General features: G+C 34.8%; 1 protein-coding gene across 5 annotated transcripts in view; it reads right to left on the minus strand.

Moving 5' to 3' along the window:
* SKIC3 (SKI3 subunit of superkiller complex) overlaps positions 1 to 19,962 on the minus strand; it is a 157,760-nt gene that overhangs the window by 51,628 nt on the left and 86,170 nt on the right. For all 5 annotated transcript variants that reach the window (XM_064596393.1, XM_064596392.1, XM_045898797.3 and 2 more), the window contains 14 exons: positions 19,744 to 19,887; positions 18,434 to 18,525; positions 17,922 to 17,997; positions 17,231 to 17,371; positions 14,910 to 15,008; positions 14,694 to 14,802; positions 7,722 to 7,862; positions 6,017 to 6,118; positions 5,043 to 5,182; positions 2,849 to 2,935; positions 2,487 to 2,590; positions 1,890 to 2,016; positions 651 to 830; positions 194 to 318 (listed from right to left, as the gene is read on the minus strand). In XM_064596393.1, the coding sequence (XP_064452463.1) occupies positions 194 to 318; positions 651 to 830; positions 1,890 to 2,016; positions 2,487 to 2,590; positions 2,849 to 2,935; positions 5,043 to 5,182; positions 6,017 to 6,118; positions 7,722 to 7,862; positions 14,694 to 14,802; positions 14,910 to 15,008; positions 17,231 to 17,371; positions 17,922 to 17,997; positions 18,434 to 18,525; positions 19,744 to 19,887 (1,667 nt within the window). The remainder of the gene's footprint in view (positions 1 to 193; positions 319 to 650; positions 831 to 1,889; positions 2,017 to 2,486; positions 2,591 to 2,848; positions 2,936 to 5,042; positions 5,183 to 6,016; positions 6,119 to 7,721; positions 7,863 to 14,693; positions 14,803 to 14,909; positions 15,009 to 17,230; positions 17,372 to 17,921; positions 17,998 to 18,433; positions 18,526 to 19,743; positions 19,888 to 19,962) is intronic.

The raw sequence follows: 19,962 nt of genomic DNA on the forward strand, positions 1-19,962 counted from the left end.
TCACTTAATTCATTTTTGCAATTTCAGTGCCTTGCAGATAATAAGAACCAATCAACTATAAATAAATTTTGCTATTTCTTCTCTCAAAATATAACCTGGAATGAGGCAACTTGTAAAGTCCACTTTGGGTATAAATAGAGTTTAATTTAAGGAACCAATATGCTAATAGTTTAAATGCACTAAGGTATCTTACTCAGCCACAGCTTGAGAATGCTGACCAGCTTTCAAATAGTATAGTCCTCGCCTAAGCCAGGCCCATTTTGCCGTTCCAGCACCTGCCTTTTGAGTTACTGTTGTTAGGGTAGCTAAGGCAGTTTCCTGAAATTAATAAAAGACTAATATTAGACATCTCAAATATCATAAAAATACACAACACCTATGTAAAGTACCCAAATGTATTTTCATTTACCACTTCCTAATTTTTAAACTTACACTGTTATATATTCAACTACGGTTTTAAAAGTAAGTGATGAGTAATGTAATGTCTGCCAATGAAAAGAAAATTTACTCCATAAACAGTGGCAAAAATATTTCTATTGCATCTACAAAGAAAAATAAAAAATAAAAACTTTCAAGGACACACATATAAAAATATTTCTATTTCTATACCCAGGATAAAAAGGCAAAAGTATTTAAGTTACTAGACATACCATCTCTTCAAGCTCCACACTTAAGTCAACTGCCGCAGCTCCAGATTCAGCATCAGTATCATCTAATTCAAAAGCTTTCCTGTAACAGCCACGGGCTCTGTTTTTATCTCCTACCACATCTCTGTAGTAATGACCTAAATAGCAGAAAACTTTGCCCATGTATGTATCCAGTCTGGCAGCCTTTGAAATAAAGATTGACAGTAACACAATATTAAAGTTTGTCTGTGAGGTTCTTTTTAAAAACACAGAAGATAAATACACAGGTTAAAAGAAAAATAGAACACTTTTGTTAAACATACAAAAATATGCCAACACATCCCTTAATGTAAGATTTAAAGCAATAGGAAAGCTGGATGTCACTGCTTATAGAATGCAAACAAGTGTAAAAATATTATTTCTTTGTTAAAAAGAAATGCGAAATTAGAGTTATTATTACATTAACCTTCTTTTATGCATCAAGATAAGCATGTAAGACTTTTAGATCTTTAAGATCTAAAATACAAGAAATTCAGGGCGCCTGGGTGGCTCAGTCATTAAGCGTCTGCCTTCGGCTCAGGTCATGATCCCAGGGTCCTGGGATAGAGCCGCTTCTCCCTCTCCCTCTGCCTGTCGGTCTGCCTACTTGTGCTCTCTCTCTCTCTGTCAAATAAATAAATAAAATCTTTAAATAAATAAAATAAAATATAAGAAATTAAACATCTAGAATTATATATGCCCATATTACAGTGGAAATTACCTAAAAACAATATTTTTCTCCAGAGATAATTATGTCTCATCTTCTATAATGTGTGTTTCTGAAATAAGTAACTTCTACATTTTTTATTTTCTCCTTGAAAATCTACATAACATTCTCACAAAACCTAATGTGTAAGAGATGAAACACCATAAAAAATCCAGTTAAAAAAAAACAAAAACAAAAAACAGTTCAGGGGTGCCTAGGTGGCATAGTCGGTTAAGCGTCCGACTCCTGGTTTCGGCTCAGGTCAAGATCTCATGGTTGTGAGACGGCGCCCCGCGTCAGGCTCCGCACTGAGCATGAAGTCTGCTTAAATTCTCTCTCTCCCTCTCCCTCTGTCCCTCCCAATCATGCTCTCGCTCTCTCTTTAAAATAAATAAATTTAAAAAAAAAGAAAAAACAGTTCAGAAAACAGTAATTTTAAGTGCCTAACTTATCTGATTATTTATGATTTTATTACAAATCCATTTCAACTAAGAATTGAATAGTAGCATTTGTTTTACCTTTAGAAAGTGGGTAAGAGCCTTTGTTTTATCTTTTCTTGTTTCTTCATCCATGAACCAATATGTTAACCCAAGTTGGTAATGATATTCAGCAACTTCAGCATCTTTCTCAAGAGCTCTCTGAAAACTAAGTCACCAAAGGGAAGTAAAAAGATACACAGAACACACACACACACACACACAATCTAGGAAACTCCTAGTTGGGACAAAGTTTGAGTGATTCAAAGATGCTAAATCAGATGTAAGTTATTACTTTAGAATTTAGATTATAATGAGAAAAAAATACTATTTGAAGAGGAGCTTATAAAAGCACAATGGCCTTTTAGCTTTACCAATGTGCTAAGCATTTAGGAGGACACATCAAACATTGTATCTACTCACTGACCATTACGATCAGCTAGTTAAATTTCATACCCATTATGGAATTTTCTTACAGGTACTGTGCTACATGTTAAACATTTCTTAAAAATACTAACGCTTACACAGATCAAATTTATACAAAATGGATCTTTATCAAACCTACTCATTTTGAATTTTTGAGAAACATAATAAATTAAGATATGACTAGACCTATAAGCAATCTAAACATATCCTTACCATTTCTCTGCTTGTAGATAGTCCTTTTTGGTAAAATGAATCAAAGCCTCCAGGGCATGAACTTCAGCTAGGTCAGGGTAAGAAGAGAGAAGGTCTTCCATAATCTATAAAGTAGATATCTGTCAATTCTTTATCCAAATTAAGCCACTTGTAGCTTAAAAAAATTCCCAATTTGGGGAACCTAGGTGGCTCAGTTATTTAAGCATCTGACTCTTGATTTCGGCTCAGGGCATGACCTCAAGGTTGTGAGATGGAGCCCCACGTCAGGCTCTGTGCTGGGAGTGGGCCTGCTTGAGATCTCGCTCCTCTCTTTCTGCCCCTCCCCCACCAAAAAATTCCCAGTTTGAATGAAAAAAACCAACCTTTGAAGCTTCATCTAATGAGCCTTTGTTCAGATAGGCCAAGCTTTTAAGAACCAAAAGTCCTGGGATATTATTTGCATCAGAAACCTAGAAAATAATTGTAAAGAAATTAAGTCTCTTTCAACACAGAGCAGCAATGTTTGCTTTAATTAAGGAATGACCATAGAAGAGCAGAGTAAAGATATACAGGTCCTGATTTTTATCACTATGAACACATTCATTCTTTGTAATCTTTTTATTAGAGAAAATTTCAAAAACATTTCAAAAAATTAGGGAACAGTACAATAATCCCACATGTACTCATTATCCAGCTTCTAAATTATTAATTCAAAATCAATCTTTTCTCATCCATACCTCTCTACCCATTTCACTATACTCCTGCTTAGATTATCCCAGATATTATAACTTTTCATCTGATACTTTAGCATATATATCTAAAAAGTTCATTTTTATATAATTGTACTATCACTACAAACACCTAGACAAAACCAACAATACATCCTTAGTATCATCAAAAAATTAGCAAGTGTTCAAATTTCTCAGTTGGCTCAGAAAACATTTTAAGAATTTATTTGTTTTAATCAAAATCCAAATAAAGTACATACATTTCAAGAGGCTGATGTCTCTTAAGTCTCCTTCAATCTATAGGGCTCCCTTCCATTCTTTTTTCCTCCCTTACAATTTAATTGTTGAAAAATATGGGCCACTTGTCACATTTCTCACAGTCTGGATTTTACTGAATGTATTCTCATGGTCCTGACATGTTCCTTGGTCCCCTGTATCTTCTGTAAATTAGTAGTTAGCCTTCAACAGTTAATATGATTCAGGTCTGATGCTTTGGCAGGAATATTTCACGTGTCCATGCACTTGGTTATGTACAGTTCTTTGTTCTGGGTGATGTTAGCAATCACTGATCTTCAATGCCTAGATCTATTAATTCATTATGATTGCAAAATGGTGATTTTTCTAATTCTATATTCCTTCTTTCCTTATTGATGGAATACTTCAACAAAAAAAATTTTGATTATTCTGAGGAACAGTTCATAAAGGAAAGGCAGGGTAAATATTATGAATGTTTCCAAATGGTTTCTTAGCAAAGAGTTTTTTATTGAGGATGTTTTATTGATTTTTTTTTTGTATCATCTTGAATACATGAATTTAAACTTAAACATATTTGATATCTTTCTGTCCACTGTAGTTACTGGTGCTCAAACTCCCCTTTAGCCATGACAATCAATCCATGGTAGTTCCTAAGCCTTTCTAATATAATTCTAGTAGGCTTTGATAGTTTCCTTGCTTTCTAGCATTCTAAAATGTCCTGGGCTCATACATTTTCTGTTTCAGACCTGGACTTCATCAGCTCTCTAAGAAACTTTTCTTTTTGTGTGTGTGTGAATAAAAAAACAAAGATTGGAAAGACCTCCTCAAAGCATTCACACAAAATACATTACTGGTAGAAGGCAAGTAGAAAATAAGAAATTAAGATTTTAGTTCTTGAAGGATGCTGACAACTGTTCTAATTTTAATGAAATATTATGAAATGCAAAGCCCTTTGAAATATACAAAACAATGATATTTTAAAAATTCAAAACCCCACAATAAACTGAGTGATACAATTTTAATTTTAGATAAAAAAAAATGGCCTTTATCTGACAAAAATCTGTAAAAGCACCATGTTGTTATAATTCATAATTTACTAGTTTTTTGCCAGGGATTTTCAAATTGCTTGAACCAAAAACATTAAGAAACAGGATTCCTTCTTAAATATCAATCTCCTTCTGTTTTATTAAACTGAAAAACAAATAAACAATACTGTCTACTATGAAGCTACTGTGTCCTTCATTGTTCTTATCAATAATCTATGAACTCTTTATTGAAGGAAAAAATTTAGAATCCCAAATTAATAATAATCAAGTAGTAATAGCCCAAGAGGGCAAAAAGAGAAAAGGAGAATAAGAACAAGACTAAAGAAAGAAATTGCATCATATGAAGTAAATTGTAAGTACTTAACCAAAAGGCAAACAAATAACTTCAGTAGTTTCCACGTGCGTGAATGATTTAGAAAATGCAGATGTGGTGAATTCATATCTCTAATGCAAAATCTGTTTAAAAGTAAATACTTATAAGGAGAGAGTGGTTGATGCCTGGTTGACTGGAAAAAATAAAGTTGAAGGGAAAAACCTGGTAAGACTACCTGATCAAGAGTACAAATTGCTTCCACTGAAGATTCATAATCTGAGAGTTTAATCAAAGCCTCTGCTTTCAAACGGAGACAAAGATTCTTCTGATGAAGACTGCCACCAGACACACCAAGATTATCTATGTTCTTCAGAGCTGACAAAATTAAGGACATTTGAATGAAAACAACCATATTACTTCATTTTTTTCTTCTTGTTAAGGGTGATAAATAATAAATTAGAGATACAATAAGAATAAATTGCCAAAACAATATACATGAAGAATAATTCAGAGCCAAATATAAATTCTTCCCTGAATTCTTTATGGAAATATCTGCATTAAAAAAAAAAAAAAATAGAACAGACCTAAATTTAAAATCTCTACCTTTATGTAACATAACATGAACATCCCGAAATACAATGGCTATCTATATCTGCTACATAATGTAACAAAGGTTTAGCAAAGCATCAGTAAAAAACCTAGCAAATGAGGGATACTGAGGGAAAAGAAGTTGAATTCAAATGGACCAGGGTGAACTGCTTCTCAACTACAGAGGCTAGGCCACCAGCTAGGTCAAGAGCAGTGAACCACTTTTATGATTTCCTATCCCCTCATGTGACCCATCTGATCACATTCAAATAGGCTCCAGATGCCTAAGACTTCTCTTATTTATATCAGAGTAATCAAAAATTCCTGAAGTCCTGGACACACCAGAAACTTCCCTGTTACAAAGACAGAGCACCTCCACACAAGCCTAAACTGACTGTCAAAATTCCAAGTGCAGGGATCCTTTGAAAAACACTCATTGTTAGTTTAAAAGAAAATACACTACATGCATATACACTTGGAATTACTTAACCACCTCAATGAAATTTAAATTAGTAACTTAAAATACAAAATAAAGCATATAAGTTTCTTTAAACCACTATCTTTTTCTCCTTTAATATGAAAAGAAATAGGGTTGGGCACCCTTACAGATGTCAGGAATACCTTGATTGCATGAAAGAACAGCTTCCTTAGGTCTATGCATTTTAACTTGGGCTTCTGCCAGATGATACCATCCAGTTGTGCAAAGAGGGCTTTCCTTTAAACCTAAAAGGAAAAAAGCAATCACAAAATCCAAGCTTTCTATGACTACTGAGAAAAATGGCAACACCATCTACTCCCCAAATCAGATCCCTTCTTTCCCTTGTCGCTCATATATAATTATTCAGAACACTGATTCCATGCCCCAATCATTTCTCTACCACCACTACTTCAGCTCCCATTTCCACCATCTTTATCCCAGATCACTGAGGGGCTTGCTACCCACTCCAATTCATTCTCTACACTGTAGCCAGAATAGCTCTACAAATACAAATGGAATTATGAAATTCCCCAGCTTAAAACCTTCCACAAGTTCCTGGCTACCCTTAGGATAACATGCAAACTCCTTCACAAAGTGTGTAAGGCCCCTCTCCAGTCTCCTTTCTTGACTCTTACATCTTGTTGAACTGCCATGAATTCCAGCTGTGCTCTCAGTCTCAGGCTATTTCACCTCTTGGCTTGAAATGCTCTTCCCACCCTAAGCTTGTATTTGTTATTCAGATATCTATGTGACTATAAGTTCATCCAGAAACATCATACCTAACAAAACTAAGTTAAAGATTCCTAAGGATGGGGGGGGATACATAATATATATATATATATATATATATATATATACACACACACACACACACACATATATATACACACATATATATAATTATACTTACTTTACAAATGAAAACATTGAGACAGAGAATTTAATTACTTTTCTCAAGGTCTTGAAATTAGTGAGTGGCAGAGTTGGAATCCAGACCTAAGCAGACTCTAGAGTATGTATTTTTTCACTTCTATTTTAAATATACATTCCTCAAAGAAAGGCCCAAAGATAACTGCCTATTGAGTATGTTAGCTAGGATGTAAGGAGGAATTATTCAGATTAGAGGGCTGAAAGTTATGAGCAGAAGAGAAGGGAAGGGACAAAATGGGAAGGGAAGGAATGTGTTTTGTTTCACACAACCAGCAGAGCTTACCCAGGAACCTGCTAGGATAGCCTCTTGCATGAGCCAGTCTGAGCCACTTTGGAGCTCAGGGCCTATATCAAAGCCCATCTAAGTGATCCTGAAGTTACTGTAAGCTCATTATAACACTAAGATTTATTGCTATGGATGGGGTTTTCGGCCATTTTTGGAACGTACATTGTATGCACTAGCATGTTGACATGCTAGGCATCTGTAGCTCAACCAAAGTGCCTAATTAATAGCATATGGATTCATTATATTAGAAAATGAAGCATGGAAGCAGGAAAGGGCAAGAAATCAGACTCGGGAGGGTTGCAAACCTTGTGAAGGAGTTTCCATGTTATCCTAAGGGCAGCCGAAAACCCGTGGAAGGTTTTAAGGAGAGGAAGAGATATGTATATATTAAGTTTCTTAATGCATACACCAGCTCTCTACCCCTGCCCCCTAATACACTGAATAAAAGTTTCCTGTACTAACCCCACAGGGAGACACTGCCTTACGGGCTATTTCCCTGCCTTCTTACTTGTGACAAATGTTGTTTCAACACTTTCTTGGGTTGTGTTCAATTTAATGCACCCCAAGCAGTGATACCCCTGAGTCTGGTTACAACTATACCTCATGTTACATGCTCTACACTGTACACTTACCTTCTGTTAGGTTCCTAACAGCATCTTCATACTTTTTGTCTTGTAATGCTTTAATGCCTAAACCAATGAAGCCTGGACCACTTTTGGAATCCATTTCCACTAGTCTGCAACAATACTGCTGTCCTTCATCAGTAAGACTGCCTGGAATTAAAAAGAAAAGTTATTAGCATACATACTCCAAATTTCCAATTGCCAAAACATATATACTTCAAGCTCAAATGCTGTCTTACACATTCTCCACCATATCCTGACTCCAGGAATTCAAAACTTAAATAGACCAACAATACCAAAAATATTAACATATCATTAAAAAAATTACGCTTCTTCATCTTCTTAAATATCGGAAGTAGAAACTACTTTACCCACTGCAGTATGGGGGTAAACTGAACCTGAAGTCATACTCAAGGGTTTCAAACAAGAAACCTACTCCTACTTGCTACTACGCTAAGACACAGAGCCTCCCGCTTGCCAGCTCTCCTTTTCCTATTCCACAGTAACTTCACTAATCTCTCTCCTTGGGCAACCATGTGCTGCTAGAGATGTGGCAGCCAGGATGCCAAATCGAGTGGATTCTTCCAGAATCCTATGACCAAAAGACAGACTATTTGTCAAGATACTATACAAAAACGTAGTCACATTTTTCTTAGGTTTACAGGTTCAGCAGTACATTTCTACCTTCTTTCAAAAACTTTCTTTTCCTATATAAGTTAATGGCTAAACCTATGTAACAGTCATCCAATGCCTACATTTGTTCCAAATTTATTTTGGTAAAATAATTTAGTTTAGAAAACACTATTTATTGTGTTATATTTCCATTTTTTCCAACCTCCATCTCAGGATTTCCATTCCCAGAAAAGCATAAAAACAAGCAGAAAATATTTCTGCTTTGAGAATAAACTGTGAAGAGTACTCAGCACTTTAATAAATTGCTTAATCATATAAGAAAATTCTTAAAAACCAATACTACAACTTGAAGCAATAAATATGGGGAACAAATAAAAATAATTTGTTTGAGGGATGCCTGGGTGGCTCAGTCGGTTAAGCATCTGCCTTTGGCTCAGGTCATGATCCCAGGGTACTGGGATCGAGTCCCATGTCAGGCTCCTTGCTCAGCGGGGAGTCTGCTTCTCCCTCTGCCTGCCACTCCCTCTGCTTGTGCTCTATCTCTCTCCCCCTCTCTCTTTCCCTGACAAATAAATAAAAATCTTTGAAAAAAATAATAATTTGTTTGAAAAAGTAGTCTGATGCTTTACTATCTATGTAAAACATATGCCCCCAGACCACATGTGGAGCCACTCTTTCAGTCTCAGATGTCGAAGTTAAACTCCTTGCATGTTACCATTTATTTTATATATTTCAAATTTTTCAAAACCATATACACACCAGTGCATAATCCATGATATTATACATTGATTTAGAAGTCCAAGTTAGTACCAAAAATTCAAAAAATTCTTAACGGCTAAAGAATTAAAACTTCAATACTGTTTGGTGAGATACGAAAACAAAGTGGAAGAAATACTACTTTTTTAGTTATCCAGTACAAAAGACCTGAGCCAGCTATTATTATCCTTCTAGACATGAATTTCCTTCTGTCAACCTATTCTCATTATGGCTTCCATAAATGTAATTTCCAAAAGCAGACGTGCCTAATTTCATACACCTTCCTCCTCCCAAGCAAACCAGTGGGGTTTTTTTCCTCCCCTTTTCAACCAGTGGTATTATCTAAACTAGACATCAGAATCACCTGGAGAATGCTAACCCCCCACTCTCAAAGTTTCTGATTTCAATGTTAGACCTGAAAGCTGGCACTTCTAGTAAGTTCTCAGGTATACTGATGCTACAAGTTCAGAGACCACACTTAAGAACCACAGGCCTATAGTATTTACCAACACCATATACCACCTTTATTGTTAGTCTTATATATATACTGCAGTTGCTACCTCTGCAGCTAAATAGTAACTTCTGGAAGGTAGGAACTAGCATGGTATCCTGTACACATTAGGCATCCATTAAATACTGTAATGATCCTTTAAGAATACCATTATGAATTAATGTACCAAAAGGCTTAGTCTGTTAATAAGTAATGGCTGAGAATTACTATGGAAAATTAAAAATCATCACCATTCTAAAAAAGAAAATAAAACGGCTATTAAAATTTTACCTTCAATTTCTAGCCATCTGAGTCAACTATCTTACTCCATAGAAACGTAATTCATGAGAGTACCTTGGCTACATAAACTGCCCTTATTATAAAAAACACACCTATGATGGAAAGAAAAGCCAGTCATGCATCATCCCAATGACTATCCATATGCACGGTACCTAAACACGTACACAGGTAAACAAAATGTGGGTAGGTAGATGAAAACTGTTTGTAAAAGGCTAAGATGAACATGAAAAACTTCTAAATAAGATAAATCTTCCTTAATATCTGGGAGCACGGGGTGCCTGGGTGGCTCAGTTGGTTAAGTGACTGCCTTCGGCTCAGGTCATGATCCTGGAGTCCCGGGATCGAGTCCCACATCGGGCTCCCTGCTCAGCAGGGAGTCTGCTTCTCCCTCTGACCCTCCCCCTCTCATGCTCTCTCTCTCTCTCTCTCATTCTCGCTCTCAAATAAATAAATAAAATCTGTAAAAAAAAAAAAAATCTGGGAGCACAATTACAGAAACCAAGAGATTTGGGGAGACTATGTTCTAGCCCTTGGGAAACATACTCTCTACGTATGACTAAGAACAAATGACACTTAGAGGAATCTTCTCTGGTGTTCCCAAAAACTGTCAACAGTAGTAACAACATCACTGATGCTTTGTAGAGACAAGGGATATTCCAAAGCTTCAGCTCTCAATCCTCTTCTCCATACTAACTCTTGCTGAGAATACTAGCTAAATAATATGTGGAGGATAGAAACAGAGAGGAAATACACTTGATTTCTTTTTGAATAGAAAATCATTTCTTTAACTTATCTGCTCTTTTTAACATTTAAAAAAGTCTAAGATTCCAGGCTTAACAACTTTAAAACAAGTTTGACAATATTATTTTTATTTCTCAATAAGGCAAGCTAGACTTGGGGCTGATGAATGCTAAATCTCTAAGAATAAAAGGCATTCTGAAGAGATTCAGGGTAGATGCCAAGTAATACCTATAAGAATTGCTTCCTAAAGTTTACCACAAAAAAAAAAGGTGATTTTTAAAAATAACTAATTGCTGACATCACAAAGAAATTGATCACTACTATAGAATTTTTCTTTTAAATAAACCTAGCTTGGGGAAAAAAAACCAAAATGGCATATATTCATTTCTTTATTTTCATCCAGATTTTCTAATATTTCCAGAGCACAAAATCTTAAGCTCTTTCATGTTTGAATTTGAAGAACCAAGCTTTCTTATCCTCCCCCATTTCAACTATAAAGCAAAATAAAATAAACTGAAAAGGTCATTTAGCATGAAATAACATTTCATCAGCTGACAACTGTGAAAGCTATTCACTACTTGTTATGTGAAGCTTTATAAACTGAGTCATTTTGAAAATGAATCTTCAAGTCTCAACATGCAAAGGAGGACAAAGGAGAATGAAATACATTTGTCCCCAGTGGAAGAGAACCCAGTGATTAACTGCTGTGAAGTAGCAAATTCCGCAGATACTAAAGCACGCTGGAGGAGGATAGGTCAGCTTTTAAATACCTAACAGTTTCAGAAGTTCTTCATACACAGAAAGTCTGGTTTAGAGGAGCAATGAAAAGAAAACAAGAAATCATTAAGCACAGCTTCCTACTGTCGGGCATTAACTATTCAACTTTTACCCCTAGAATAATGCTTTACCTTAGAAAGTACCTAAGCCTGAATGGCTCCATCCCACAGATTCTCACAACCAATGATTCTACAGAGAAAAAACTCTTCCTTGGTGTACCATGTATGTAAATATCCACCTACCCACTCCCCTTTACCAGGAATATAAGCCTTTCCTTCTTTAAATTCTGCAAAATAACCTCTCCAGGAATGATTTTTTTTCATATAAACCAACACATTCTCCAATCATTCAGCATAACCACTTGCTATCTCTTTATTCTAGAACACTTTGTCAAATACTGAATTTATGTGCATAACTATATAGACTTTGTTGATTTAATTTCTTCTATAATTTTGTAGTTTTTTTTTTTAATATAGGGGCCATGCTTATTTCACAAATCCACATTATAGGCATACATGTGCTTATTGAGAAAGCATTCAATCAGTCCTCAAAAAGAAATTTCAAGTATCCTCTTGTGTCATTTGGCATGTGACAAGGTCAAGAATGAGGGAATAGTACAAATCATTAATAGCCGAAAGAAAATAGAGAAAAAAAGGGTGAACACCAGCCATTGGTTTCTCAATAGCAATTGTAATAGCAGAAAAAGGGTGGAGGAATGGGTACCAGAGACCAATTACAAAATCAGCCCATTTATCTTGGAAATGTATTAGGATTCATGTTAAAATTTAAAGAAACTAGGTGAATTCTGGAACTGTTCCCTGTCAGTGGGGGGAAAAAAACCCACAAAAATTCACAAGCATGCTCCTCATATTGAAAGTCTCCTACTATGTCTCATCCTCCTTGACCTCAAAGCAAAGTTCACAATGTTAACTAGCCCTCTCTTCCTGAACCTCTCCTCCCAGGCAACACTACCGCAATTCTTCTCCTACTCCTCTAAAAGTTACCAACCCCTTTGCATGCTTCCTCCTCTCCTTAAACATAGTCAGCCAAATCCCTGGATTATTTCTTTTAATAATTAATCTGCTAACCATTTCTTCCTACTCTTTTCCCATCATTGAAATCTAAGTTTCAATGCAATCACTTTGGTTAGGAAAGATAGCCCTAAATAAAAACCTCCTAATCATAAAGTTAGTTGCTCAATCTGTCAGTACAGATGTCCTTTCTGAAATGTTCTTTCCTCCCTTCTCTGTTGCTTCACATCAGGTTCCACCAACTTCCTGTTGGACCTCTCTGCTTCTCTGTTTTCTACTTTTCTCTTTCCCTCCCTTTCTCTTCAAGCCAGCCAGCACCACCCAAGACATAGTTTTCAGCTTTTTGCTCTTTAGTCATCCTCTGAAGTCATCCACTCCACTTCACTTTGGTGATTTCCAAACCTTATGTCTAGCCTTAGTATTGATCTCTCATCTGCAAGCCCGATGGGCATTTCCCTTTAAATGTCCATTAACCTCTCCTCTCCACAACTCAACTTTCTTACAGATGATCATTCCACATTAGGCCAACTTTTCAAGAGAGCTAAAATTATTTTCTCCCTTCCTTTACAGCTTAACAAATCTATTTTTTTCATTCATCTGTTACTTTCTATTCCCACTATCATAGTCCCAGTTCATTCATTCTCAAGATCATTTAGTCTACCCAATCTAGTCTACCTTCTATACAATCTATCCCACATACCATATTAATTTGACTTTATACTTCATAAATTGATTCACTACAACATTTACTACAACATTTCTTCTCTCACATTAGTGAAAAGTACTCTTACAAGTCTATCTCTGACTCAATTAAAGCAAAGGGGATCCACTTACTTCTCACCAAAAAAATACAACACTTAAGGTAATAGTTCTGAATTTTAATTCAGACATGGCGGGGAGGTGGGGGGAGTACAAGTAGGACTTAGAAGGGAAAGTTAAAGTGGGGAGAGCCAAGACAGATGCAATGATACTCTTTCAAAAGGCATTTTCCCTCAGTTACCTCTATCACTAGTTTTCAACAATTTTTCTATAATGACACCTGTGATAGTCATTCACATACAAAGCATTCCCAGGTGTATACTCATTTAGCAACAAAATGAAAACAATTAAATTAGTAAAACTATGCAAACTTTATAATCACTGACACATTGGTGATGGTACTGTTATTTCTATTTCAGTGACTGATTTCTGTGAACTTTGCTCATCCGCTGAATACAGGCACAGACAGGAGTAATGGTTAAATTATGTAAAAATCTATTCAGCACAGATACTGACAAAGAGGACAGAGGCTGGTGTGAAAACCCATTGGGTCAATCTCCTGTAAACTGACTGAACACCAGCCCTGGGCACGAGACATCCAGAGGCATGGGTTCCAGCAACTTCCAGCATGCTGGCTGTTATTAGCTCTCTCTCCTCCCACCAAGAAAGGAAACAATGAAGAGCACAGGGGTGCCTGGGTGGCTCAGTCGTTAAACATCTGCCTTCGGCTCTGGTCATGATCCCAGGGTCCTGGGATTGAGCCCCGAATCGGGCTCCCTGCTCAGTGGGAAGCCTGCTTCTCCCTCTCCCACTCCCCTTGCTTGTGTTCCCTCTCTCGCTGTCTCTTCAAATAAATAAATAAAAATCTCTAAAAAAAAAAAAAGAAGAGCACGAGGCATAAGCTAAGACATACTCTCAGACTTGAATCTGCTCTATTTCATTAAAAAAGGAGATCATTCACAAGCTTCATTACTTTATAGTATTATAGCATCTATAACCAGTACTTGTGAACTAAAACATCAGCTCTGAGAATGTATGACATTCATAGCCCTAGGCAATATAGTCCAACCTACTCAACCAAAATCTCTTAGTTATTCCTTCCACTAGAGCAAATAAAACCATTTTAGTATTCCTAAAAATTGCAACCTACCTCCATACTTCTGCTCATGCCATCTAGAGTACTTTTCACCTCCTCCTATTTATTGGATTTCTATGGAAAATTTAAGACTCATTTCAATTCTCACCTTCCAAAAGACTTCATTGATCAACAGTGAACTCAGTAGTTCATAATTCCTCTGTATCATTATACTCTCCTACATTTATTAGCCTCTTCATGTGCACAAAGACAACGCACTGTACTTCCTTTTACGTCCAGAAATTTTCAAACAATACCTTACACAGGGTAAGCACTGAAACAATTTTTGATTGAAAGCAGCAACACTCCCACATGTTCATACACTTCTAGAACACACAATATAATAGGGAAGAAATTACCTGATTCAATTAAATGCGAACAAAGCACTTCTAGTGGATATTGTACAGTGGGATAGATGTTTATCATTCCTTCACAGGCCTTCTTCAATCTAGCAGTCTCATGAGGAAACTTGAAAATATAAAAGTAAAATAAACTAAGTAATAGTAAAATATGCTTGTGAACACTTTCCTAATTAGAATATAAAAGTCACATAGAGATTTTAAAAATCAACTTACTTTGGATAAACAGTGAATGAAATGTCTATAAAGTACTTGGTGATCCTCACTAGGAATCTTATCTGATAAGTCCAGTGCATTCTCAAAAGCAGTTAAAAGCTGAAACAAACAAAAAAGCTATCATCTTTAGCATACTGAAATGACAAATGTAATAAACAGTTGAAGGTATAAGACTCACTTATACAATATACCACCTCAACTAACGAACTGCAAATGTATTTTATTGTCTCATATTTTCCTATATTGTCTGGCCCTGACAATTTCAAAGAGGAAAAAAATGTCTATGCAAGTTTTAGAATAGGTCTAACTCCAACTGGCCAGGAGACTGCACTGAACTATTGAGGGATAAATATAAATTAGCATCATGAATTTAACAAAACATTCTTGTAAGTGCTTGCTGTTCCCTATAAAGTAGTCAACTGGAGAGGTATAGTCTTATTTATATACCAGTGTAACTGCAACTATTCAGATCATTTTTAAAACATCTCTTCTGAAATCACCAGTATGTTCCTTGGAATATTTTCAATGGTTACAAATCTTCAATCTTAAATAAATTTGTAAAGTTATACTTATGTCAAAAGAAAACCAGAAATATGACTGAAGTATAATAAAATCACTTCTTATCCAGTATTACTAAATGACTTTGAAGAAAATTCCGAAAGAAGCTTTCTAAATATGTTTTGAGCAAGAACAATACTAGAATCCAAATCAAGCACTTTAAAGGATACCATTCATATAGTTATATAAGTTCTACCTTTTTTTTAAAATGAATTTCCATGACTTTATTTTTTTATTTTTTAAAGTAGGCTCCACGCCCAGTGGGACTTGAACTCATGACCCTGATATCAAGACCTTAGCTGAGATCAAAAGTCGTTATGTTTAAATGATTGAGCCACCCATAAGCCCCTCCATGACTTTAAAAATGAAAAAGTCTCAATACTGTTCACTACCTCCAAATTTCTTTGTAAAAGTATGGTATAAAGTCTACATAAATAGGGAAAATTTTACTCCTCTGATAAAGTTAATAATCTTGCAAAAAGGGAAGCCTAATTATACCGTTTAGCACAGGGGTTTCAAAAAAAAAAGTAATGCAATTAATCCATTTGGAAAACAGGTGATACATTTTTTCTGAACACACTTAAATAAGCAAAATTATCATTAGAATTCAAGATGAAAATAACCTCACCCCGAAATCCTATTATCCTATTTAACAGTTAAACATCAATTCTTAAAATGATGACAAGCATAATTAGCTCTCTTTCATGGAGGAGCATAGTACAGATAATTCAAAAAAAACCATTTACTTATTTTGGTATTTGGTGTATGTTTGATATTTTGGTAACCTATAGTTTTTCAAGGAAAGCAATGAAGCCATAATATGAAGATATGATTTAAGAGAAGTTCACAGATCACCTAATTTTGTCACTGCTCAATTTTTTCCCACAACTAAATCTATACACAGATAAGCCAACACACAAACAAATGCAAATTATATTCTTCTATTTTTATCTCCAGCATTTAGGACACTGCCTGCTATATATAAAAGATTCTATATAAAATAAATATTTTCTGAAAAAAGGATTAAGGATTAAATGAACAAACATACAAAGAAATGAACTTCTCATCCTATATTCAGTCTATAATTGCTTACATTTAAAAAGTCCATTCAAATTTCACAAGTATACACTGATGGCTATGTACGATAATAAGAAATTAAGTTTACTTTTCAACTTACAAATATAAAAAAGTAGAATGGAGATATTTTCCAATTACAGTTCAAAATCAATGGACTGTTTTAGTCTTTTTAAAAATTATTTTCAATTACTTCAAAATCTTTAAACTAAAATGGAATATTTCTAGATATAAGTACCCTATATACTTTAAACAAAATACTGAGTTGCTAAACCTCAAAGTAATTTAGTACTCTTACTTCACAAACATAAAGAAACACACTTTTAAACAAACCTTAAGTAAGTACAACTTCATAGAAATTACAGCAGTTTTGTGAAAGCCAATTTCACAATTTCTTTTTTCATGGTGATTAAAAAACGGATTTACTGTGGATTCTTATGAACACAAGGAAGTAAACTGTGATACCCTGAATACCAAGTCCACTCTGTCCAGACTTAATATGAGACTGCAGGCCAGGAATTTTGACTGTATCAGCAAGAACCTCTCTGAATTTAAAATTGAACACTTATAAAATATCAATTTTGACATATGGTACTTTCCTATATTACACCATTATGTTTCCATTTGCTAAATTCAATTAAATGATTAATCTTCATGACACAAACTGTAGGGAATAAAGGGGTCAATACCAATTGCTGGGTCTCATTATTTTGATCCTCAGTACTCTCAGCCAGCAACTGAGTCAATTTCCTCCATAGCTGATGAAGCTCGTGGTTGTCTGCACCTTCCTCCTGCCGTGTCTTTATCAATTTGTGCCATGTTCTGGCCACCTAGCAAGAAGGAGATTTAAATGTTTTTTAATTAATCTTAAATATCAAAAATGCCAATTAAAAATATAAAATCTACAAATAAAAATATTTTTCATTTGCTAATACATAAAAACAGCAAAAGCACAGAACTCCACCTATTATGAATTCCCCAAGAAATAGGTGACTGGGCAAATCCACACAGCCCCTGTATTAGAAGTACAACTAAGATACCAGAGTGGAAACAGGAATAATGGCTACATATCCCAATCCTTGTAACTCATAGCATCAGCTATGGATGCACCACAAATGCATCACTAAATTCTACAGACGATGCTTTTACTTATTTTATTTATCCCTGCCCAGTTGCAAAAAGGTTTGGAAGTTAGAATAACTAAAACTTGAATTTTAATTTAGTTTCAAAACACTGTTATTTGTAATATCTCTCTATATTCTTTTAACATCATACTACATATTAATTGTTTTTTAATTTTCCCTTAAGCTAAATGAAAGCTTTCTTCTAATAATGCCTTTAGTAAAAGAAGTCTACTACCCCAGCAAATCATTAACCAACCTCTACGTGTTTCTTTTCTTGGTAATATAGATCCACAAGTTTCTTACAGACATCGCACCACTTCTGTTTGTCAACACTTAGAATAAAAAAATTAAAAAAAAAAAAAGGATTTTGAATCTGATTAATGAAAACAACCAAAGGCTTAAGATACTAAAATTAAAATATCCCAAAAATACTACTGTCAGGTACTATTTTAAATTAGAACATAATCCTCTTTCATACCACAGGAAAATTTTATAAAATAAGCCTCTCATTAAAAAAGAAAAGGTTTAAGAAATATCTTCCATTATATTAACTGAAAATTTTATCAAAATTCCCAAATTAGTCAATCCTCTTACTAATAGTGTTTTAATTCTGTTTCAATCACAATCAAAAGATTCTGTAACAATGGTATGAAAGAAAAATACTTCTCAATTCCCAGTAAATGTTTGGAGTACTTCTATGTAAGTTTTAATCAGTTTATTTGAATTAAAGCTTTTAAAGACACTGGCCTTTCCCCATACAATGATTACCTTTCATAAAGATCCAGGAGCTTCTGGTAAACACCAGGTAAGTCATCCTTAGCGTTTATGTGATTACATTTCTCATACAAGCTTGCTAACCCCTAAAATAGGAAACAGTAGAGATTATTCTGCTCTCACATTCATTTTACTAAATAAAGTGACAATCTATAAAGATTATTTATGATAAAGAAAATTGTAATTTACAAATAAAATAATACGTCTGGGATTTGCCTCCAAATAATTAGGGGTAGGAGAAAGTAGATGAAAGTAGAGATGAAAAAATACTGGCCATGAGTGGATTTTTATTGAAGCTAGGTGATAGCCAAAGGAGCTCATTATATCATTCTCTTTACTTCTGAAAATATATTTGAAGTGGGCATCTAGGTGACTCAGTCGGTTAAGCGTACAACTCTTGATTTCAGCTCAGGTCATGATCTTAAGATCTTGGGATCAAGCCCTGACTCAAGCTCCATGCACAGCAGGGAGTCTGCCTGAGACTTCTCTTTCCCTCTCCCTCTGCCCCTCCCCACTCGTGCACGCTGCATGCGTACAGGTACTCTCTCTAATCTTAACTCTTAAGACATTACTATATGACACTACTTTTATATGGTCAAAATAAAAAAATCCAAGTAATTTGTGGAACCTGTCATCTTTGCTTCAAAGAAAGATCAGGTATCTTAAATCAATCAATACATACTAAAAGCAGGCATCTCTCTAAGTGTGTTACCAGATACCCCCTCTCACGTTCTTGTTCACATAAATGTGATACAAACAGGTTCATGTTCTCCCAAGCCTACTGCCTACTATTAATCAGTTTCTAAGATGTGATTGAGATATGAAACAAACTTACTAAATATGAAAAAGTTGGAGAAGCCAACAAAAAACATGAAGAACATAAAATAAGGAAAAAGAATTTCACTTGTACTCAAATATGTAGATTTGCAAATTTTTTTATTTTACCTTTAGAAAACAGATTAATAACCATTTCTTTTCCCCTGACTAAGCATAAGGAATATCCTTGATAAGTCTTTCATATGCACACATAATTAAATTAGAGATTTATATAAGCATATTTCAATTCCAATCCTCACCTTTGGAAATAATCCATTGGGTTGGATATCAAATAATGTTAAATAGCAGCACTGGCATTTTTTTTTTAACTAACATTCAGGTTTAGAAGACCAATAAATTTAAAATTTTTTTCTTCTGTGAGGTAAATAAAGGTTTAAATGCTTTTTTAAAAAGCTGCTACCTGTATTTTAAAAAATGGGGCAAAAAATTCTTTACCATTAATATAGGAAAAAAAAATTTCTACATACCTGCCAAGCCAGTAATTGGTCTGGTTCTAGTTCAGCAGCTTTCTTATAGGCACCCTGGGCCTGATCAGGTTGTTCTAACTCCGCTGCAGCAACACCAATAAAAACCCAGGCATTATAGTTATTTTTCTCTTGTTTTAACACTGTCTGATTAAAAAAAATTAAAAAGAACGGGTCATTAAATTTTGGAAGCTAATGAACAAACAACAACTAAAATACTGT

The sequence above is a fragment of the Mirounga angustirostris genome, unplaced genomic scaffold (assembly GCF_029215605.1).
Source record: "Mirounga angustirostris isolate CCGP_5_RB_7025 unplaced genomic scaffold, mMirAng1.0.hap1 SCAF_7, whole genome shotgun sequence".
Taxonomy (NCBI): Eukaryota; Metazoa; Chordata; class Mammalia; order Carnivora; family Phocidae; genus Mirounga; species Mirounga angustirostris.